At 42.0% G+C, this 23,184-nt stretch overlaps 1 protein-coding gene and 1 long non-coding RNA gene across 5 annotated transcripts; one reads left to right on the plus strand and one right to left on the minus strand.

Annotated features, from left to right (window-relative positions):
* Positions 1-1,269: 1,269 nt before the first annotated feature.
* On the minus strand, positions 1,270-9,053 carry LOC108500252. Of its 3 annotated transcripts, none has more exons than XR_001875798.1 (5): positions 8,427-9,053; positions 7,869-7,991; positions 5,871-6,025; positions 2,201-2,379; positions 1,270-1,735 (listed from the first exon to the last, which is right to left on the minus strand). It is a non-coding gene; the product is annotated as an uncharacterized LOC108500252 (long non-coding RNA). The 3 variants fall into 3 exon arrangements; XR_001875797.1 differs by having other exon boundaries at positions 2,193-2,379; XR_001875799.1 differs by lacking the exon at positions 2,201-2,379.
* A 1,019-nt stretch (positions 9,054-10,072) lies between these two features.
* On the plus strand, positions 10,073-23,154 carry TLDC1 (TBC/LysM-associated domain containing 1). Of its 2 annotated transcripts, none has more exons than XM_017820971.1 (8): positions 10,073-10,162; positions 11,549-11,725; positions 14,309-14,539; positions 15,029-15,173; positions 15,744-16,184; positions 17,448-17,566; positions 18,734-18,910; positions 19,940-23,154. In XM_017820971.1, the coding sequence occupies exons 2-8, from the start codon at positions 11,558-11,560 to the stop codon at positions 20,066-20,068; spliced, it is 1,410 nt and encodes a 469-aa protein (XP_017676460.1). In that variant the 5' UTR covers positions 10,073-10,162; positions 11,549-11,557; the 3' UTR covers positions 20,069-23,154. The 2 variants fall into 2 exon arrangements, with proteins under 2 accessions (XP_017676460.1, XP_017676461.1); XM_017820972.1 differs by lacking the exon at positions 10,073-10,162 and adding an exon at positions 12,002-12,087 and having other exon boundaries at positions 11,617-11,725.
* The last annotated feature ends 30 nt before the right edge of the window (positions 23,155-23,184 follow it).

The following is a 23,184-nucleotide window of genomic DNA, read 5'->3' on the forward strand; positions in this document are numbered from 1 at the left end:
AGAGTCTCAAATGCACTGTTCCACATTGAAAGAATATGGTTTAGCTGTGAATGATCTATGAAAGAAACAGTCCTGGCAGTCCAGTACTGTAGATGGGATGTACTGAGGGAAAAAATAGAGACAGTGAGAGTGTATTTCAAATAATAAAGTGCATTCAGTACTAATTAATCTACAGGGTTACAATATGAACAGACTGGCGAGATCCTCTGATTATTTTGTCATGTGCCAACACAGTGCTATTCAGGGCTACCAGATCAGTTTGTTAAATACCTGACAGGGGGGTACATGACTAAAATTTCCTGGGATTATATGTGCATTTGACTTTCTGTGTACAAAAAATCTGACTCCAGCCTGTGCTAGGTTTGTGGTGCCATTCTTCTCATGCATTTCTCACCTGTGTTTAAAAAAGCTGGCTGAAGTTTCTGGTTTCAGGTCTGCTCATTCTCCTTCAAGGCAACCATTTTGCTTGCCCATTGCACTGCTACTGGAAGGGGACAGAAACTCTTCCCACCCAAGATGAAGTAAGGGGAAGAAATAGCCTCAAAAATCAAGCCTGTTGTCATGGAAACCAGAACCAGGATTTTCGAGGCCAAAATGGATGCATTTATAAATCAGAGATGAGGGAAATCCTACCCGTTTATAAGAATACATTAAATGGAAAATGTCTTTATTATAGGAAGTCAGATACATAGTAGCTCAACAAATGCTGCAGTGTAAAGCAGTATGTGAGTGATTTTTTTTTCTGTAATACAATATGATCTCATCAGAACCAATGGTTGGTGTGTTGGAGAGAAAGGCAGCAGTAGCCATAGAAACAGCCAGCTCTTCCCAAGTGGAATAAGGTATCGTGTAACACCCAGTTTTGGTGGTGGCCTCATGCTCCTGCCAGATTTGTGGCTGCTTTTGAGTGCAAAGTGGTTTTTTGATGCACCTCAAGCCACAGGAATCAGTTTTATTCCATGCAACTCCTGCTTGGCAGGTACACCAGCTCTGAAAGGAGGTGCCTAAGGCAAGGGGGGTCCTTCTGCAGGATGGGAATAAAAAGGTGGTTTCAGGGGAACCTGTAACAACAGTGCTGTTACTTTTCCTCCCTGTGTTGTTAGAAAGCATGTTGCTACAGTAGTTGAGAACAATCAGGGGCATTACACCCTGCAGTCTTGCAGGATTTGTATAGAGGGGTGTACAACTAACCTGCCTGAGGCCACAGAGCAAGACAAGAACAGACCTTGGGAAAAAAACAAAAAAAGAGTTTTTTATCATTTTTCACTCCCAACTGATCACACAGAGCATTTCATCACTTCACCTTCTCCTCCCCACCACCCTGAATCTCCCCTTCCCCACATCAGCTGCCAGCAGAGCCCAATATAAAGGCAGAGCTTGGTTTGGACTCTGATCTGTCACGTATCTCCTGTTTGGTGTTGGAAATCACTGCTTTAAACTGCAACTTGAGCCTTCTCTGGGGACACACTCTCTGAGTCACCTCCAGCAGCAGATGACTTACAGGCAGCCCTTCAAAGCTGTCACAGCTCTCTGCTATGATCTTGATCTAACCAGTACCTTACTCAGGATAAAAGCACGTTATCCTCTTGCTTGTTTGTAATGCATAATTGGGCCCAAGCTGTAAAGAGCCAGTCTGACCTTTAACAGCTCATTGTGCTGTGGAGAATAGTTGGATTTGCAGTTTAAGACTATTTGTTCTTAAGGATGGTTTCACTCTTATGAGATAAAGTACAACCTGAAAACAGAAAATAAAGAGAAAGCTGCTGTGTTTCGTTCTGGAGAGCAGCTGTGGGAGACACATCTGCCACACTTGTTTTGTGAAGGCACTGGACTTATCCTACACATGGGATAAACACTGAGATGGAAGCAATTTACTGCCCTAACTTCCTTCCACAGCTTATGGCTCTAGTAGGCAGCACACCTGGATCACACAGGAAGCTGTTGGATCACACAGAAAGCTGCTGGATCACACAGAAAGCTGCTGGATCACATAGGAAGCTGCTCCAGAACCTGGCTTTTATAGCCTGAAGTTTTGATTAAAAAACCCCTGCAACTGATTGGAGTAATTTGGTAATGCTGAGCAGTACAGGGACATGACTGCACACTATATATGGTATATATGCATATATCTACACCCCTGGGAAAGGCATGAGGCAGGAACAGCTTCCTCACACACATATCCGGTGTCTCACCTTCTCACCTTTTCCCAGATATTTCTGGAGCAGAGATCCCAGCACTGAGCAGGCAGCAACAACTGGATGCTCCCACAATCTGCACTGGTTTGGGAAGTATTGCTTTGGGCAATAACCACCCTGTTGTGGGCACTTGTTTACTCCAGGTAAGCCAAAGCCTTTGGACTCTGACAGACACATTCCACACCTGGACAGGAATATGGGGAGCAGTCAAAAAGACGAGCTATGGTGGAAAATAAACTGAACAGCACAAAAAGAGAGTGAATAGATACAACCCAGCCCAGGTGGTGGGAAAAGGACCTGCACATAACAATTAAACCAGTGCAATGTTACTTGCACAAACACCCGAAATTGCAAGAAATTTATTAGTTTATTTAATGGCTTTTAAAATCATGCTGGCCGTGATCATGTTTCCATCGCTTATTTTCAAAACTTAAGAGTTTTCCATACACCAGAGGACAAAACACTGGTTTCTTGTTACATGGCGGGTGTAAATATTTTACACTGCCAAGAAACACAGCTGCCCTGCTGAAAAAGTCTTCCTTCACTTGTAACTACAGATCTAAGATGTTCTAAAGAGTTCTCTCCCACTGTTTGGAGGAAGAGAAAGAGTCTACATGAGTTAAAGAGTTGAACAAGGGTGAAAATGAGCTCAGGAATGTTACCAAGATTTTCCCATCTCCCACTCAAACCCTGTTTTTGTTTGCCAGACACGGTGCTCTAAAATGGTTTGATTTTTCGCACTTTATTTCCACCCTATTGTCTTTGCTGGCGCTAACAATTCCAGGGTTTTGGGTTGATAGACCAAGCAGTCTGAGCACAAGGACACAGTTGTGATAGCACACTGTGAGGTGATCTATGTTCATGTCCAGCTCAAAAAAACTGGGCCACAGTGCTACTGTGTGTAGTGTTGCCCACATTACAATGGAAATAGCTGAAATGCAGGCTGTTCTCTGAGGAAATGAGACCTTCTGTTCCCATCCACAGCAAAAAGATCCTCTGCTTTCCATCCTGCAGTACTATATATAGAAACAGCTCCAGTTATGCATCATCAGACTCTATGGAAAACTTCCTTACTAGAACAAATAGTCTGAGCAAATTCTAAAATTCCTCCATGGAAAGCAGCCTTTAAAAAAACCCCAGAAACCAAAAAACCAAAGCCAACAAAAAACTGACCCAAAAAAATTAAACTGAACCAGTGAACCAAAAAAAAAAAAAAGAAAGAAACCCAAGGACTGTTGATGTTCAGCGAGAGACAGAATTCTATCATTTGTCTCCTTTATTCAGTTACAGACTTGCTCTACTCCTCTGCAGTTTTCACTAAACACAGATTGCAAGCCTTTACAAACAATACAGAGGGTTAGGTAATGCAGTGAGTAATCTGGTCTGTTTAATTCAAACTAGACCTGGGCTAAGCAGAAAATAAACAGAAGTGGTTGTGTAGAGTTTCTGAGGATCACAGGTTGCATATTTTATGGAGAAGGCTCCCTTGACAAGGATTATTTACCTTGTTAAATTAGTTCTAGTTTATTTGAAGATTATAGCAGATGGTTCCTTAAAGTGAAAGATCTAACACCAACCTGGGCCATAGGTGTTGTTATGAAATGATTTATAAGAACTGTATATCAAACTATATCAAAATTGTGTTGAAATGGCCAACATAAACATCCCCAAATGTCATCCAGTTATCATGGGATGCACCAGGAACCCTCTCTCTGTTTTGACAGGTACAGAGCAGCACAAACCTGGGGCACATGAAGGCCTTATAGCTGCCCCCATACAACCTGCAGGGGTGGAGAGGACTTCAGCCCAAATTCTCTGTGCCAAGTCAATGCCCTTCAGTCAGCAGTAGATGGATATTCTTCCAGCTTGATGCACAACCACATTTCTCAGTGGCATGAACAATGACAATTGTGTGCACAGCAGGAGCAGCAATNAACCCAAAGGAGATCCTTTCATATTTCAGATGCCCAGCACTTCCTACATCCAGTAAACTGCAAGAAGGCTGACTTGGAAAAGACATTGCAATCAGCTTCTTCTCTACGTAAGAACAAAGTCAGTCCCAGTTCCTCATTTTTGATTGTTAAACTATATATGTACCTAAGCTAGCTGGTAATCTGCAGTGTTTTTTATGCAGAAGGAAATCTGCATAAGAAAAGAAAAATGTCTTCCTCCTAATTCTCCCAAAGTCAAAGAAAAAAAGTATCTCTTCTCCTCACTCCAGACAGCTTGTTTTTAATTTCTTGTTTTGTGGAGTCTGGAAGTCAGCGTGGTCAACATCTCATATCTTCATTAATGCCCCAAGCCTAAGCCCTATAATACTTTTGCACATTAATTATCCCACCTTCTGACTATTTTATCTAGCTGTGTAATAATTCCACCTTGTCTTCCCATGTAACAGCTCTAATCACAGAATCATAGAGGATGGAAAGGATCCCTGGATCCAACCTCCACTCAAAATGCCACAGTATTTCAAGGAAGACAAAGCCAGGGCAGTCTAGGAGAGCTTTGTTTTCATATTCCCCCCTCACTGTGGGTCGTGCACTTCTTCCAGTCACCAGGATCTAGTCCACAGCCCAGAGCAATGTTTATGATCTATATGCACACAAGACATGCTACAATTTAGTTTAGTAAAGTCAGGCATTGCAGTTTTGCTGTAAATGTAGCAGCTGCATCTTGGCAACAACACATTTCCTCTCAGCTAATAGGCTATGACAGGAGGCTTTTATCCAATCTGTAACTACATTTTCTAAGATGCTGCATATTATAATCTCTCCCCATAATCAAAGACTCATGGAAAGGTTTGGAGGGGACCATAAAGGTCATTTAATTCCAACCCCCAATAATCAGATGCATCTCTTCACTGCACTGTTTCTTTCTCCTTTTATAGATGGGAATTGGTTACTAGCAGGCAGAGGCTTTTCTAAAAGGAAGTATAAAGCCTTGCAAAACCCAGAACTTCCTTTGTGACTGCCTAAGAACACAGTTCTATGAGAGTCAGACCATTTCTTTTCCCCAAATATGGCAATGCCACAGAACCCCAAAGGCAAATCAGGTAAGTAGCTGCAAAGGTAGAGCTGTCCCAGCAGCCAATTACAGGCAGAGCTGAACAACATGGATATAAAAGGACATGAGGGGGAAGGTTTGGACTATACCTTTTAAAGTCAAAAGAATTCTATGCTGAGGCCACACTAGAAGATGATCAGTGGGCTGGGCCTGCAACTAGTTTCATCAAATATCAATATTTTTGCAGGATTCCACATACTGTGACTGCAGATGGCTTGTAAAAATACATCATCTACATCAAAACAGGAAACACGGAGCCTAAATGGCCTTAGGAAGAGGTGCAATGACTTTTGTGTTCACTGGACCCTAAAACATGCACAAAGGTCTTTTATAATTTAACTCCCCTGTTTTCAAGAGGTCGTTTGACCTCTTTGCAAGGGCCAGAGTTCTGCAATATAATATAACTGAAATGCTGAGTAATAACTGGGAAGTTAAAAGTATCAAATGTGTTTCCTCCATGTGATTTACACTAGTCCTTATCTAGACTACAGCCTGCAATAGAGTGTTGAAACCTAATGGCTTATTTAGAAGTATAGTCCCAACCTCCCCTTTCCAAAAGGTGAATATGCTCCCAAAATACCCTGCTGAAAAATGCCACTGATGTGGTCTCACCATTTTTTGGAGTTCTCTGATGTCTGTGGCTGAGAGGACTGGTGTTCTGCTCAATGTAAGTGTGAATGTAGCTAATTATAAGCTCTTGGGAACAGAATCCTCTGTCTCTCTGTCTGCACAGTCTTTGGTACAGCAGGGTCCCTTTCTCAGCAGGCCTTCAATAAGAACACAGTGCAAAGGTGAATCAGAATGATTCTCTGCATCACTGACAGAGAGGGTAACAACCTCAACACACATCTGCAAAACTGAGGAGCAGCAAAATTTCTCTCTTTTAACTCAAGATAGGAGAAAAAATAATTTTAAAGGAAATAAAAGACAATCTGAATAAAACAGAAGTGCTTGATATAAAGACACAGCTGCTCAGCTCATAATTTACATTCCATTGTTACCTTGCAATCATTTCCTTTAACTGAAGGAGACTTGCTTGAAATGAGAGACTTTACTGATATGAGAATTATTTGGAACTAAGGCCATTTAGATTTTCTGTAGTCTTGGCAAACTAATAAAACCAAACTTCTTCCTTTTATGCAAGTCAAAGATATACAGTCTTTTAAATAAAACAGTTTGGGGTTTTGTGGGTTTGTTTTTTTTCCCTCTGCAAACAAACACAAGTCTATCAGCAATTCACAAAATTAGCCACAATTGCTTTTAGAACCCTCTTGCATTTTCTTCCTCTTTTTTATACACCAGTATATTCCTGAATGTCCTTAAAAGGCATCTTAGTGTATTCTCTCTTTCTTACTGGCAGAAACAAAGCTGGGGACACTTGACTAGCTCTGCTGGGTATCTGAGAATATACATGAGGAAGTGACTACTCATTTCAGGAGTGCTGCAAACTGTTGCCCTTATGCACCAGGTTTTAACTTGACTTTATACACTCTTGGTGCAAAAAGGCGATGAGAGGGTGTCAATTTGTGACCTGGAAATTCCCCCGCAGCAGGAGCATAATCTGGCTGATTTAGTGTGAGTATCTTGTGGCCTTAAGAGTTAGCTAGCCTGCAGTTTACAGCCTACTGTCACAGGCAGTGACAAAACACCATCCAGTAGCAGCAGGAAGCTCCGTTTAGATTGACAGACAAGGCAAATAAACCCACAGTTCACAGGGACTTGAACAAAAGAGGCTAAAGCAGAACTTATCTTTGCAAAACTGGCTGCTTGGAGCTAAGGCAGGCCAGGTACTCTTTGGCTGGTTCTGTGCTCAGTAGTTGGAGAAAAAGGTCATGAAGTCATCATATGTTTGTGAAGGTGATACTGGTCAGTCAGTCTTGGGGCAAGGTAGGTTAGACCAGAATCTCTAATCTTGTATTTCTGGGCTGAAAGAGATCCTCCAGACACAGCTACAGCATGAAACACAACCCTTATAAATTTAAAAGCATACAATTCTATGTGAAACACTATGTCCACAGAAATACTATCCTTTAAAAATAAATTAAAGAAAAAAAAAGGTTAACCTGAATGGGAAAACTTTGTTTTTCTTGTATTGTATGTTTCATTTTTTTTTCCTTTGGCATCAAGTGGAAGTTCATTAAAACTGATAGAAATCATTCAACAGACTTTTCCCAGGACCTGCTTTTGCAGCCCAGGGAGGGACTTTCACCGAGAAACGAGTTTTGTCCTCATGGTCATGTATTATGTTTGCAGAGTTAACGGGAAAGGGATGAAACAAATATGTTATTTAAGCTTTTAGTTCTATACGAATGCTGTCTATAAACGTGGGAATCTAAACACACTTTCAGCAGTGTCGAAGCCCTCAGCGCAGGCTCCACAGAGAACTTTCTAAACATGCGATGCCATCGTGTGGGCAATTAAGCCTCCAGCAGTTTCCAGATGAACTTCGCCGAATTTCATAGAATCCTAGAATGGTTTGGGTAGGAAGGGATCTTAAAAATCATCATTTCGTCCCTGCCATGGGCAGGGACACCTTCCACTAGCCCAAACTGTGCTCACATTACATGAACATCCCATTAATTCCCTCACTTTTACTTGCCATGTCCTCACCCTGCTGATACAAGCCGGGTAACTCCTGTGCCTCTAGTGGTGACTGTAACAAGTCGAAATCTGTATCCACTGGTTCAAACGTGGCCTCCTTGGAATTCTGGTCAATGCGTTTCTAACTCTCATCTGGCAGCAAGAAGAATATTCTACATGTTTTTATGAAGTTTTGCATCCATGAAGATAAAAAAAAAACAAACCCAAATAAAACGGGTATGTTTAGAACTTATCTTTATCAATATTTTTACTCATTCTTACAAAAGAATAAAACAGGGGGAGCTCTTCCATGGCTAGTACAGATAGAATTACAGAATGGTTTTGGTTGGGAGGGACCTTAAAGCTCATCTTGTTCAAACCCCCTGCCATGGGCAGGGCCATCCTCCACTAGACCAGGTTGCTCCAAGCCCTGTCCAACCTGGCCTTGAAAACTTCCAGGGATGGGGCATTAATAACTTCTATGGACAACATTTTTTTTTTATTTATTTTCCTTCCATATAAAGGAACATAGAAGATTTCTATTGAAAGCACACTGATCAGACTATAATTAAAAGTTAAATTCCAAACCTGTTCAATTTGGTTACAGGAACTCACACAGCACCAGCTTTGTGGGAATCTGCACATCTTCCCCCTGGCTGGAAGGAGAAGGAGTCTTCACGCTGAGCTTGGAGTCAGACAAAGCACAGTTGATTGAGGTGTCACTGCTATGAAGGCAAAGGCCTTGGTGTGTTACAGGAGCCAAACCCTGTGGTTGAAAGTACAAGGAGAAGGCTGCTGAGATAGAAAATAGTTAACCTGAAAAAAAAGTGAATTCTGGGACCAGTTTTCGACCACTGAAGTTTTAATTTTTCTCACAGGTATTCGCATCTGACTGAAGTGCAGGGCTGATTTCTAAGCACAATCCCTGTGACCTTGCACTGGTCCCTCAGCCCTTGTACAGCCTTTTTACCCCTCAGTCTCAAGGTAATCAAGGCTGATTTTACCAGTCAGGAGATAGAAGTTTAACCTATTAATTGAGAAATTGTTGTGTTTTCCCTCAGCTCCCCATTGACATTGAAATTCACCGGCCCCTGACTGTTTACCCTGAAAATGAAAGTGTGTGTGTGTGTTTGTGTGTGTGTTTGTTTGTGTGTGTGTGTGTTTGTTTGTGTGTGTTTGTTTGTGTGTGTGTTTGTTTGTGTGTGTGTTTGTTTGTGTGTGTGTGTTTGTTTGTTTGTGTGTGTTTGTTTGTGTGTGTGTGTGTATGTGTACATTACACAGCCTTTTCCTTCCCAAAAGCCAAGAGCTGTTTCCAGCACAGATCAGGGCTGGCAGCACCTTCTGCCACAGATCTTCCGGGCATAATTTTTGGGATGATTTTTAAAATGCCTCAGCACAGGCCATCCCGGCACCTCAGCTCTGATAGAGGCTGCTGGGGGTGGTCGCTCTGCCTCGGCTACAGCTCTGAATTTTTACTTTTATTTTTGAAAAACGTTTTAGGGGCAGGGTGGCTCAGGGAGAAGGGTCTCCTCAGGGAAAAGGGTCTCCTAAGGGAGCAGAGTTCCCTCAAAAAGGAGGGTCTCTGTAGGGTAAAAGGTCCCCTCAGGGACAAGAAACGCCTCAGGGAGGAGGGTTCCCCTCAGAGAGAAGGGTCACTTCAAAAAGGAGGGTCCCCTCAGGGCAAAGGGTCCCCTCAGGAGGATGATTCCCTCAGGGAGAAGGGTCTTTCAGGGAGGAGGGTTCCCTCAAAAAGGAGAGTCCTCTCGAGGAGAAGGGTCCTCTCAGAGAAAAGGGTCTCTTTTGGAGAAAGGGTCCCCCCAGGGACAAGAAGAAACACCTCAGGAAGAAGGGTTCCTTCAGGGAGAAGGGTCTCCTCAGAGAGGATTGGTCCCCTCAGGGAGAAGGGTCTCCCCGGGGAGAAAGGCTGTCTCAGGAAAGAGGGTCAGGGAGATTTCCCTCGAAGAAGGGAGGGAGTCCCCTCAGGGAGGAGGATCCCCTGAAGGCGAAGCATGTCCTCAGGGAGAAGGGGCCGCCGCGGTCTCGCCGGTCTCCGGAGCTCTCAGGCCGCCTCCTCACCGCCCTGCACAGCGGGCTGCGGCACCGCCCGCCTCTCCCCTGGGGCTCGGGGTGCCGAAATCCCCGCTGTCCCGGTCCCTCCCTTCCCTGCCTTCCTCCATCCTTCCCGTCCGTCCCTCCCTCCCCGCCGCCTCAGGGGCGGCTCCATCGGCCGCGCTCCGCCCCGGCCGGGCGGGCTGAGGCGCCGGATGGCGCCGGGCTCTGTGTGACGGTCCCGGGGGCGGAGAGGGGCCGGGGGAGCCCTGCCGGTAAGCGGGGAGGTCTGTCAGGGTGGGGGGCTCGCCTCAGGGCTGCCTTGTCACCGGGAGGGGGTCGGACGCACACATACAGACATACACACACACACACACATACACACACGCACATACCAGGGCTGCCCCGCCGGGCGGGGAGGGACGGGCTGAGCACAGCGGGAAATGAACCTTTCGAGTACCCTCGTTCTCCAGCGGTTCGCTGCTTTAAATTAATCGTGTCGCCACAGTCACGGTGGTTTCCATTCACTCTTCGGGGTTTACCCCACGATCGAAATTTTCCTCGCAGGCAAACAGGGCTTTAGGCCTGAAGGTGAGGCTGCCCGACCCCGCCTCTTGTGTGCGGTAAACAACTCAGCAGTTAGCAATAAAAATACTGCATTAGGCTCAACACTGTGTCCTTCTGGGGAGGCTGAAGGGCTGTGTGATGGCCTTGTCTGCAAAAAGAGATTCCCGTGGAACTGGGAATCACAAACCGAAAAAGAGGTGTCAGGAAGGACATGGAAATTACAGAAAGAAAACTACAAAAGGATGTTTTATTCCACGTCTTACCTTCTTTTTAATGTCAGCCCAGACATGCGTCTACCCCAGACATGTCTACCCCAGACATGTATCTACCCCAGTGCAGGTGAATCCTGGGACAGCGAGAGAAATCGTAGTTGTACCATTAAACGTGTAAAACAAGCAAACGAGGAAACCCCAAACCAACCCCCCCCCCGCCCGGCCAACCTTAATTCTGTGGGTACCAACTCTCAATGATTTATTGACTTCACATAAACCTGTGTGTTTTTAATGGGTCTTGCGTTGTTCCTAAATGTTTTTGTTACTTTGTTTCAAAATATTTTTGTATTGTGTCCTTAGGAAAAAACATTCTCGTCATTTTCAGAGGCTTTTCCCTGACGGTGTTTTAGTGCCACATCATATTGGCAGGCATAGCTTCAGTCCATTAATGCATCAGAATGATGTAGCATAATCTGTCATAAATAATCCATAATCAGGCTTTTTCCTTCATGTTAGGGCTGTATTGCAGCTGTTAGACTCATGGTCACTTTGTATAAGCTAATTTAACCATTAGATCATATTGGTTTTTCCATTTGATAGAGACTTGAATGATGTTTGCATTGGTGGACGGGGGGTTTTAGCAAAGAGCTGTCAGATTGTCAATTTTTAAAGCACAGTTACAGATGTTCTCCAAATTCATTAAGTCTCAGTGAATGCAGAGACTAAACACTAGTTTTAGTAATTTCCTGGAAGGGTAGTAATTTGCTTTTCTTGTTAAACTTGCACTGGTATGTTAGTCAGTTTGATATGTCTTCCATGGCCCTTGTGATACCTTTCTGTGTTTAATTTTTTTTTTTTTTAATTCTTTTTCCTTTGCTTCAGGTTGAAAAGATGGGAAATGCAGAAAGCAATGCCTATCACAATCACCTTTCCAGATTTCTTCCTGAGGAGCAGACTGACATTGATGGAGTGTTTGATACCTTATCGGGATCAAGTGGCTCAGCTGGAGGAAAAAATGCCAAAGCTACAAAGAAAACTATGACTCTGGCAGCACTACAGGCAAGACAATCTATTGTTCATTATATAGCTGAGATGTAGTGAATCAATCAGAATTCCAGAAAGAAATTAAAGATGTGACAGTAGTTACTTTTAAAGGATTGCTCATCTCAATTGAATACTTAATGTTTTGGGCGGGATGGATTTTTACTTTCTCTTACAGTTTAACATGAGTAGTGAATTTCAGGCCTTTATTTATCTCTTAAGTTGCACTGTTGGGTCCATTTGCAGCTTTCCTGATTCTGAAGTAGTTTGGGATGTATGGAAATGTTTTTACAGCAACGTGAAAAATGGGAAGAATATTTTCCCCCCTGGAATCTATAGTGTGGGATTATTTACAGATTTTCTGGAGAAGCTGTCACAAAGTCAGTTTGTATTTGGTTATATCTGTCTCCCTCAATGCATCACCACCTCTAATCTCTTCACTTGCACTAAAAGGAGAGAATTCAATTTTGCTTGATTAAGCTGTGATTCCCTGTTTTAGCTAATTAACATGCAATATGCTTCTGATTAACTTTGAATTAATTTTCTAATCAAGAAAAGAGAAAAATGATTTGCTGAAATGGTTGATAACTTCAGTTAGGCAGGAGCTAAGTGGCCAAATGAATGTAGTGGTAAAGTGCATTTTTATATATGTTACACAGCTAATGGGATCAAATTAAAACTCATTGGAAGCAGCAGGTTATTTTAAGGTATTTAGCAGTTCCTCTGCATACAGACCAGCTTTAGCCTTCTGCAGCCTGGCTGTTCATGAGCTGCCACTAGTTTGGAAACAGTGTTGCTGCTGCCCGGCTTTTCAGCACTGCTTTATCCAAGAACCTTTCCTTGGTGTCTTTTACCAGTTTGGGACCTGGAAGAAGTTGTTTCTAGCTTTACCTCTAGATCAGTGTGATGGTTGATGAACATTTGTCTTTTCCCTTCCTGCCTTTTTGTTTGCCAACTTAAATTCAAATCTTGGAAGGCTGCCTGTAGGTGCCCAGTTCCTTGGAGCAGGGACAATTCCTGTGGCATTCCTGCCTCATAGGTGACTCTGCTCATGTCTGGGCTAGACTGAGATGTGGCAGGTTTGTTCTAGCAACAATCTGGTGACACTGATGAGTCCCCAGGCATTACCTCATGGACTCTGCTTAGGCTCACGCTTTGCTAGGAGGAAACTACATGGCTTCTGGGCCAGAGCAGGCTGCACTGACAGCTTGGGAAGCAGGCAGAGCAGGAATCTCTAGATCCTTTCTTGAAGCCATTTAAGACAAGGATTCTAAACTGTCAGAAGTGTGAGTCAGGTGTATATTAAAGGTTCCTTTTTTACACATCTCATTTCTTTGCACCCCAGGTCTACTCTTTGGAAGAGCTAAAAGCAAAACGAGTGGTGGGCAGGATAAGGCAGGGAGTAGGTAGGTGATTCAACAGTGTGAAGTAAAAAGCCCTTGAGTATAAGGTTTTAGTTGTGTTCCCTGCTGCTTCTCCCACTTCAGGCTCATGTAGCATTTTCAGAAAGCCTCTCAAAGACAGCTGTACCCCCTGTGACCATCCCTCCCTCAATATGGAGCACTCTGATGTGAAGGACTGTGGCTGCTATTTCTGCTCCTGCTGAAATCAATGGGAATTCTACCACTGACGTCAATGAAAGTAGGGTAGAGCTCGGGATATTGGATCTCTATATGCCCAGCAACAACCATTAGCATCAAATAGGAACAGCCCAGGTGGCTTCCAGAGGAGTGGTATTGAGCCAGCAAATCAGTAAATAGAGCTGGAATAGTGTTTTTGGCAGGTGCAGCTCCATTGATTTCAGCATAGTCCCCACTGGGCTACACTCCTGTACAGAACAGTCAAGGCAGGTCCTCAACATGCTGTGCACAGTGAGGACACTCTGTAATCATGTCCTAGTGTGTGCATGTATTTGAGATGATTTATTTTTAAACCATGTAATTATCTTGAACACTGTGAAAGTTGAATCCAGAGTCAGATCTTCCTCACAGAGCTGTGATGTGTGACGATGTGTATCAGTTAGATTTCAGTTCAAAGGGCCAGGCATGCCATTCAGATGAATAACTCTGATCTCACCTGCCTTAACATCAGGGTTGCCTTACAAAAATCAAGTGATCCCAACTTTGTTCCATGTTTCAATTAGTTGTTATGCAGAGGGAAGTTCCTCAGGATTGTTTCTGCACATGCACATAGAGTTAAACACATTGTCTTGTGGCCAAAACTGAGATATGGCAAACACTTTACCTTCTCTTTGGTTTTAAATATCTGTGAGCTCCACTGTCAAAAGCAGACATGAAACATGATTTTGAATATTTGACTGGCAAAATTGTAGACCTTTGCAACAGAGTTATCATGTAGAAACACTTTGCTAATATTCTGTTAAGACTTTACAGTGTTGTTTTTCTGAAGTCCAGTATCAGTATCAACCTGAATCAGTAAATAATCACTACAAAAATATAATTTTTTTATTTTTTCTCTTGGAAAACCAGTCCTTTGATGAAAGTTTGTTGCTCGTGGTAGATGCTACATCTCAGCACAGATTACCTGGAATACATTAGTTATTCTTCACTTATAAAATGTGCTCTTTGCTGTTTCTCCCAGGCACATACTCGGGAGGCACTGCCAGAGCAAATGACTGTTCGGTTGTACAACGGGATGAAAAGCATTGACCTGCCTGGGAAATCATCTGGGCTGAGTGAACAGATTGCTAAGGAGCAGTTTGTAATTTTTATGTCAGACCTCTTAAAAGGGAATGCAGATGAGAAGATTGCCATAATAATGAGAATGATCTCCAAGACAGAAGGGCCCGTGAAGGGCAAACAAATCCAAGAGGTAAACGGGGCCATTAAAATGTGGGGCGGGGGGACAGTAAGAGAGCAGGGCTGTATTTAAGAGCCACCAAGGGTTGTGGTGTGACTGATGCTTCTGGAAATTGAGCAAAATACTTGTTAGAGCTTTAGTTGCAGGAGAGTTGTGGGAATCAAATATAGCTTGCAAGGTGAAAGAGTGGGATCTCGCAGAACAGTAATTCACCAGCAGCTCCTACCACTGCAAAACTTGGTCCTCCACTCCTTCTTTCATGCCATATTTTATGGAGTTGCTTTATGGAGTAACATGTACAAAATATCGAAAAAGGCTTATTTTCAAGACGTATGACACTGAAATAGCATTTCTGTAGTTCCTGACTTGTCATAGCAAGAGAAGTTTCTGCCTTGGGATTACAGCATCAATACCACTTGACTTTATTTTCAGACAGTCTGTTGAAGCTCTTGGCAATTTCCTCTAAGAAATACCAAAATGGTGATGTTTTAATCTTTTCAGTTCACAGAGGATCTGATCATGTCTCTAGTCCATGTACTGAGCTACAGGAAGGAACTGAAAGGTTGGACTTTGGAGAATACTCGGGATTCTGCCAGTGGAGTAAAGGCTTTGGCTTCTCAGCTGTTCTCAGAGTTGAAGCTTGCAGGTAAGCACCCTTGGTGTAGCAGATCTTAGAGCTCCTGTAATCACTGATCTCCTGGCATGGGAATTTTATTTATTTTACCTTACCAACTTTCTCCCCTAAATTCAGGAGAGCTTTGGGTTGACATCCCAAATTAGGTGGACATGCAAAACTATTTGTTGTGGAACATGTCTGTTTTACTAAGACCTGGCTTGCAGATGATGGGCATCTAAGTATTATTTATTTGAATATATTTATCACGTATTTATGACCACGTGTCCTTTTACACAGCATAGGTCTGTCTTTGCACTGTTGTAATAACAGATTTTGCTGTCTTGCAAAGAACATCCCCTAAGTTGTAGCCAGGAGCCCATGTTTATAAATTACAATAGCCCAGCCAATGAATGTCACAAGTAGATCTTAATTCTGTGGTTGCATTTGCTTAATGTAGCTGACACTTTACTGTCATGGCTCCTTTCATGTGTGGTTTGCTGTCCATTAAAATAATGAAATATTGTGTTTACACTTAAAAATCAGCTGATTATTTTCCAGACTGGGAAACTTACTCCTGTTTCTATATGTCTTATTATTTAGATGGGACAAAACCTGTGGGTCCTCAGCTGCTGGAGACAAGTTTTGATCCGAGTGTCGTTGAGGACTGGGTGTACAGAGTTCCTCAGGTCTCAGTTTTCCTCAGTGTTGTGATCAGGCAGGGCCTCCACGTTCTCCACTCTCTCCCAGACCAAACCAACGACATCCTCAACCTGGTTCCCCGCTGCAAAGGCATGAAAGGAAGAGGACTTGTCAGCCTCTTTGACATCCCATCCATCATATACATCAACTCCCACCTGCCTGCAGAGCTACAGCACAAGTGGCGGCTTTTATTTTCTTCCAGGCTCCACGGGGAAAGCTTTTCACAGTTGTGTGGGCACATAGTGAACAAAGGGCCTTGCATAGTGATCCTGAAGGACTTGGATGGTTTTCTCTTTGGTGGGTTTGCATCTCACTCCTGGGAGGTGAAGCCACAGTTTCAAGGTAAAACTCACTTTTTTTTGGTATCCCATTGCTCTGGTAAACATTCTCTGTTCTGTGCAGGTACAAGAATGGATACTTAATATCCACTTCATGGGTACTGTCACTTTACTTTTATGACATACAGTGCTTCTTACACTTCCCAAGTGTATTTTTCTGTGGCAAAAGTAACATTAATTTTCAAAAAAAGCACATCACATGCGGAGTTATTCTTAGCATGGCACTCAAACATGTTACAGATTAATATTTATAATTTGCTATTTGATAAGACCTTTAAAATTGCAGGACTTATTGATCTTGGAGCAAGTTTTCAGGGAAATTTATCAAGCCCTGTAGCTGCATAGGTTGAAAAGTAAATGAAAATTAAGGCAGTACAGCACAGATGATTAGAGATTAAATGATTTGTCCACAGGATGGCAGTGTTCCATCAGGAACACCTGAGCCAAATGCCAGGTTGAGCCTCCTGTTGTCAGTTGTGTACTGTCTGTTTTCCTTCTAAAATCCAGCAGCCAAAGGGTTCTTTGGATAAGCTAAACTTTTTGTTCTCTTGAAACCTCAGTGGAGTAGTTTTTTTTAATAACTCTTTGGAAAGAACTTTTATGATGGATTTTTGAAAAAACAATTATGGGCTCTGGATAATCCGTCCTGTTGGGAATCCTCACTTTGGCTACATCAGAAACTCACTTCCTATACTTAATTAGTATTTGATAATTACCACTTCAGTCAGTTAATATAGTGTTATGTTATGTTGATTACACAATTTCCTTGTGTTTTTTTCCTGATAGAATAGCACGTACAGTGTATTAGTCAAGCACAGCACAGGTCCCTCTGAGTACCAAACTGGACATAATGGAAGCTGTGCTCTAAATCATTGACTCTGAGCTGATCTATGTATCAATGTAGTCAGAACCAAGGGTGTCTGCACTCACATCAGTTTGTGCAGATCTGGCAGCTGGCCAGTTTTAGATGACAGAAGGCAGCCTGTGGTAGGTGTGCCCTCACACAGTGACATAATGTCCTAGTCATGCCTCTGACTGGCCTTGATCACAGCTCATAATTGCATCAATGTCTGTGACTCTGCACAGAGTTACCTGAGAGTAAACAACAGGTCTAGATCTTGCTGAGAGATAGCTACTGGCTTTCTGAGGTGGCAGCTGCTGTCTTTGAGCTATTCAGCTTCACTTCTTCCATTAATTTTTCTATCCTATTTGTAGACAAGTTATTGTGTGACCAGTTGTCTGACTTGAGGTGCTTTTCCGTTTACAGGTGACAACAGATGCTTTCTGTTTTCTGTTTTCCCCTCTCTTGCTGTGTACACATACACAGGGTACAATGACCACTTCATGTATTTGAACAATGGCCAACAGACTATGCCAAATGGACTTGTAAGTATTCAGAAATGACAATTTGGAGATTGGATTTGTGAGTTGTATTTGGAAGACTTTTTTTCGCCTTTTTTTTTTCTGTTTCTGAGAGCAGATTTATTTCACTTTTTATTCTCTGAGGAAGTTTGCTTCCCTTGTGGCCCACTTTTAGTAGGAGATTTTTCTTTTTTTATGTTAAAGCATCAGTGTAAAGTGTGAGCTATGAATGATGATGGAGAGCTGCTTACAGCACTGATAGAGCCCATACTTTTCTTTACAGTTAATATGTATATTGAAGTACTGAATCAACTAAGATGGAATTTATTTGTGTGTGACCCAAGCAGGTGGGCTTTATGTAGGTTAAATTTCTGGAGGTTCTGGGAAGAAACCTTTTTGCCAAGTTTGGTTATCACAGAAGTCCTTCTAGGTGTCCTCCCTGGACGAATTGACTGCACATATCCACACCACTGGAGCAGCACAAAATAGCTGATCTGTGTAACTGAGGATCCTTCCCCTGGCTGCTCTCACTGCCACACTAACTGCTTTTGAAATGATGGAAGAGAAAGCCCAACAGAATTAGAGTGCAAACATTGCAAGTAGCTGCTGCTACTGCTGCTGTGTCATTACAGTGGCAGAAGCTTCTCTTACTCAAATTCACAAATGAGCTCTCCAGCTGCAGAGGAGTTTCCACAGAGCTACCACACACTACCTGTGAAAATGCTTTGCAGTTTTGCAGCATTATGTGCCCATAACTTTGGGAATTGCAGCAGGGTGGAATGAATTTGCTCCAAAGAAAGTGAACAACATCAAGTTATGTTATTTGTTTCTGTAGGTGCTTTTCTAAATGGAAAAGAGGCAGCAAACCAGGGCACTGTCACCCTGTTTGAAATGGGACTGTTAGTCAATAAACAAAAACCAGGAGCTAAATTTCTGGTACAACTCACAGATACTGGTATTCTCTGAAGTGTAGAGGGAGGGCAGTATCACTCAAGTAAATTCTTGTCTGTCTTCAGGAATGCAAGATGTGGGTACAGAAGCTCAGGTTCACTCAGAATCCCCTGTTTTTTAACCTCCCCATAGAAGTGTGGCACAAATGCTGAGCACAGCAATTTATTCTCTAGGCTTCATGACTTTCCCAGTCTGTTCTACCTGTGCAGCAAGTGTTTAATGTGCTGCTTTGGTTGACAGGGTATGGGTGGACAACATGGATACTTCGGGCTCTGGATAGACAGTGACTATGGGAAGGGACACAGCAAAGCCAAACCTCGATGCACCACCTACAACAGCCCCCAGCTGTCAGCCAAAGAGGATTTCACACTGGATGCCATGGAAGTCTGGGCAGTGGGAGATGTCCCTGAAAGCGTGGTAGGTGAACCTGTGAAATGGTGTCCTGGTTGGAACAGAACACGCAAAACCCACAGTTGCAGTTTTCTCATTAAACTCTCTCTCTCTGTTGTAATTAATAATATTTTCTATAACTGGCCCTGTGGTGCCATATATTTTGTAGCAGGCAAATAGCAGAATAGTAGTGGAATTGTGGAGGTTGCCAACAAGAAAGACCTTCAGGAGCCAAGAGGTGATAGAGTCAGAAGAGCAGTACTTTATTCTGAATTTCCAAAGGCGTTTCCAATATTGACGACTGGTCTCGAGGAGGAACCTCCTTGGAGAGGGGTTCAGTAAAACCCAATGTTTATAAAACAGAAAGCAAGCACTGGAAACTCTCAAGTAAAGCCCAATCTGTAGTTCAGGAACAGACCCAAAAGATTTCTTTATCAGTAGCTTTAAATTTACTCTTGTTTTACAATAAGTTTATGTGATTCAATTGATGCCAATCTTTCTGCACTTGGTTTATCTCTGGGAATGAGCAGGAGCCCTCTTTCCACTCTCCTCTGTCCCCGTAATTTATTCTTATATTAAACTGTCTGGTCTGTACAGCTTGGTGTTGTTTGTTTTTTTTTCCAAATTTTTACTTCTTTTCATACTAAATTCGTGTGCCTTGACTTCACTGGACACAGAGCTCCAAATAGAAACAGAACAAACTGTTTACAGAAAATGTCAAATTGTAATTGAATCTCTTCTTTAAAAAAAACCTTACTTCTGCACTTCAGTCTGAGGTGAGGTTAACCAGGATGTTCTGGTTGGCTTGTAACCTGAATAAACTTGAAATAGTTCACTGTCATCTTAGGAGAAGTTTATGGCTATTTTGTATAACTACAGCTATAAAAATAATCTGATGTATCCCAGTGAATCTTAAATGCCTTACTTGGAAAGTGTGTCTGCTCCATTGTGCCAAGCCTGCAAACCAGATCACTTATGGACTTCTCTTGAGTGTGTCTTTTTCCTGTAGCCTGATATTGACATTTTAAATTGAGTCTGTTTTATTTTCTTTTGCAGACAAAAGGTAAGAAGAGTATCCTGGATGTGGATCCTGAGGCTCAGGCCCTATTGGAAATGGCTGGAAAAAGTCGTCACAGCGAAGGTCTCCGGGAACCCATTGAAGAGGATGAGGATGATGAGAACTAAAGGAATCACAGTAAAATGAAAACCCCTTTATTTTTATTTGCTTCCAAGTGTTAATGTTCCTTGGACAGCGTATTTTTTCCTCTTTTCTTTTTTTTCCCCTTAAATTTACCTAATTATCTGGGACAGAGCTTAAGCCTCGTACTTATGTAATATTTAGGTCTAATGCAATATTCTGCCTGAAGGGTTTTGTTTGGGGAGGACAGAAAAAATAACTGGGGACACAATCATTAGACATGTCTGAGTCCTAGCTGAATATGAATTTGCTTGCATTCCCCATAGATCATGTTTGAAAACTAAATTGAAAGCAGCAGAAGATATCAACAGTATGGTTTACTGACTTGGAGAATTGATATTTTTATATATATATATATATATATATATATATAAAGAGACTGTCTGAGACACTGATTAAGGCTCTTATACCTCAACTGCACAGATTTATTTGCATGCAATGAAATTAGTCAGTGAATTTTCAAATTGTAATGATGTCTTACATTGGTAAACAGAGAATAGTCCACATGATTCCATATGAAGGGTGCTATTAATTTGCATTGCTTTGGTTAAAGCATTAAATTTGACATTTTCTAAGTTGGTTTTTTAGCAAGTGACTCCATATGGGCTGTAAGATGTCCAGAATACTCATACAGTAACAAGGTTTATAATACTACACTATAGTTCAGTGCATCTCACTTCAGCTGTTTCTGCAGAAATTTGTCTGTTGTTTTTTAAACTTAGTAAAACAGAATCACTGGAATCATTCAGCCATATTTTTCCTAAAAATAGGCCTTACTTTCAGCAGAAATTCTCCAGGGAAGGTAAATTCTTTAGTAGCCTCACTTGAGACTGGACCAAAAAGGAAGCCAGTTAATTTGGAATAGGATCTGCAGATACCTTGTAAAAGAAATAAAAATCAGGGTTATGTAAAATGTTTAAAGAAGATTGCTGTACACTTTATTTCCACATATTTAATCATTACTGCATTATGGAAAAAAATGCCTGCAGTTGTTTGGGGGTTTTTGCTCTGTTTTGTGACTGCTCACCAGTCAGCACCAGTTTTGCCAGGTCTCTTGTACTCAGGGCTTTTTCTACTTGAATTTGTTCCCATCTATCAGTAATTAGTTTGACCTCGCTAATTGTATGTGTAATTAACTTGTCAAAAATAACCCTAATTTTTACCAGGGAGTGTAATTTCTAACTCAGCAAATAGTGTTTGGTTATTGGTGTCTGTGATTGTCAGTCTTTCTCTTCCTGAGGAAAAGGACTGTACCCAATCCTCTTTGTCCTGGCATGACTTTGTCTTCTGTGCAGCTTAGAGCAAAAAATGTACCAGAATTCTGCAATTCCTGATCACGTGGCCTTCCTTCAAATTCTTTCCCTTAGTGTTTTCTTGTGTGTGGTCTTTTTTTTTTCCCCACCTGTTGTTTTTCACAGGGAGCCAGATTTGAATATTCTGAATAATCTGCACTTGTGCCTTAATGTAGGTCCCATTCTTTTAGATTTTGTTAAACAAAGTGAACTTAGCCTTGAAAGGAGAACATGAAGAAATCACTCCAGCCAGACATCCTAGAACTCAACTGTGCATTTTGTACACTACCTGAACTAATGACTGGGGCATATATGCTGTTTGTTCCAGTACAGAGTGTGCTGTGGAAGGCCTGAACTAATGTCCTTTTATCCTGTTTTTGCTTAAATAAAAACCTGAAAGTCTCCCAAGTTTGCAACACGTAGAAAAAAAATGTAAGCAGCAAAACAATCGCACTGATACTTTTGTATAATTTTCTTCTCTGTATATATTAATAAGAATGTTAAATAGTACAATGTAGGGAGTGCTGTATAGACAGCAAGTCAGTACATGAAGCTCTGTGTAGGTGTGGTGGTACCAGCTTTTGTTTGAACATTCTCAAACTCCCCCCATAAGTCTCAGAGGTCTTTTCCACTTAGGCACTGGGTGCTCCAAGTGGATGGCATACAGGAATGAGGCAGCTGAATTTCTGCAGTTACACCTAAAATAAACAGCTAGACTTTATTTTCCTTCCATTAGAAGGCAGAGACTTGTCTTTGAGAACTGAAACTGTTTGCAAGGGTTTTTAAAAAATGGTGAGCAGGCTGTGTCTGGGGAGGGTGAGTTTCACAAAGCTACTCTTCTCCATAAGTATTTCAGTGGCCAAGTTGTCTTTGATTTATAATAAGTATCAGGATAGCTGTTTCTTTTCAGACTATGAATCCAAAATATAATCCTGTTTAAACATCATGTTGTGACAATCAGCATAGCATTGTGACCTCTGAAAGTGTAGTTTTTTGACAAGTTTGTGTCTGAGACTCTTCATCTTCACTTTGAAGTGAAGGTGTTAAGCTGGAGCAAGAGGAAAACTGACACTATGCACTTTAACAAATGTCTCAGTGAAGCATTATTTACTAGGACACTACTGATCCAACCAGCAGGTGGGATTGTTCAAAATTGTTCTTTAAATGTAAAAGATGGGCTTGAGAGAGACTCAACTTTTTTTTCTCCCCCTGAACCTAATGATTAAGCGCTCTGGGCTTTCTGCTCATGCACGTAAAACATCCAGAAAGCATTTGTCAGCAGTGGGCTTAGCTGTGATCTAAACATCTCAGTCCCTTTTGTGCAGCTCTTGATCCAACTGCAAAGCTCAACATCCCTGCTCTGTATGACTCATTTTTCTTCTCAGATGCTTGTGAAAGCAATTCCCTTCCCCTTAAATCCATGCACTGCTGTGCTTTGGATCACATCACCCTTCCAGTTTGCTCCTCTTAGTCACACAGGTACCAAAAAAGACAGCTGAGGGTTGGCACTTCAGCTCTCTACTCTGACATCTCCCCACAGTTTCCTTGAAAGGCTTGCTGAATCAAGGCTGGCTATCTGGAAATCTAGAAACACTACAGATTGACTACAGGAAAAGAAGTGCTAATGAAGACAGGTCTTTTCCAGTCTTCTAATTTAATGTAAACGTACAGGTCTAAATCAAGTCTCACACAGATACTTGTCAATAACATTTAAAAATGTAGATTTTATTAATAAAAATGACTTTGATTTAAATAAATAAAATTTCAGTTTATGCACAATATATTTTTCTGTACAGGTGTGAAACTCTTAT

The sequence above is a fragment of the Lepidothrix coronata genome, unplaced genomic scaffold (assembly GCF_001604755.1).
Source record: "Lepidothrix coronata isolate B3197 unplaced genomic scaffold, Lepidothrix_coronata-1.0 Scaffold87, whole genome shotgun sequence".
In the NCBI taxonomy this organism is placed as follows: domain Eukaryota; kingdom Metazoa; phylum Chordata; class Aves; order Passeriformes; family Pipridae; genus Lepidothrix; species Lepidothrix coronata.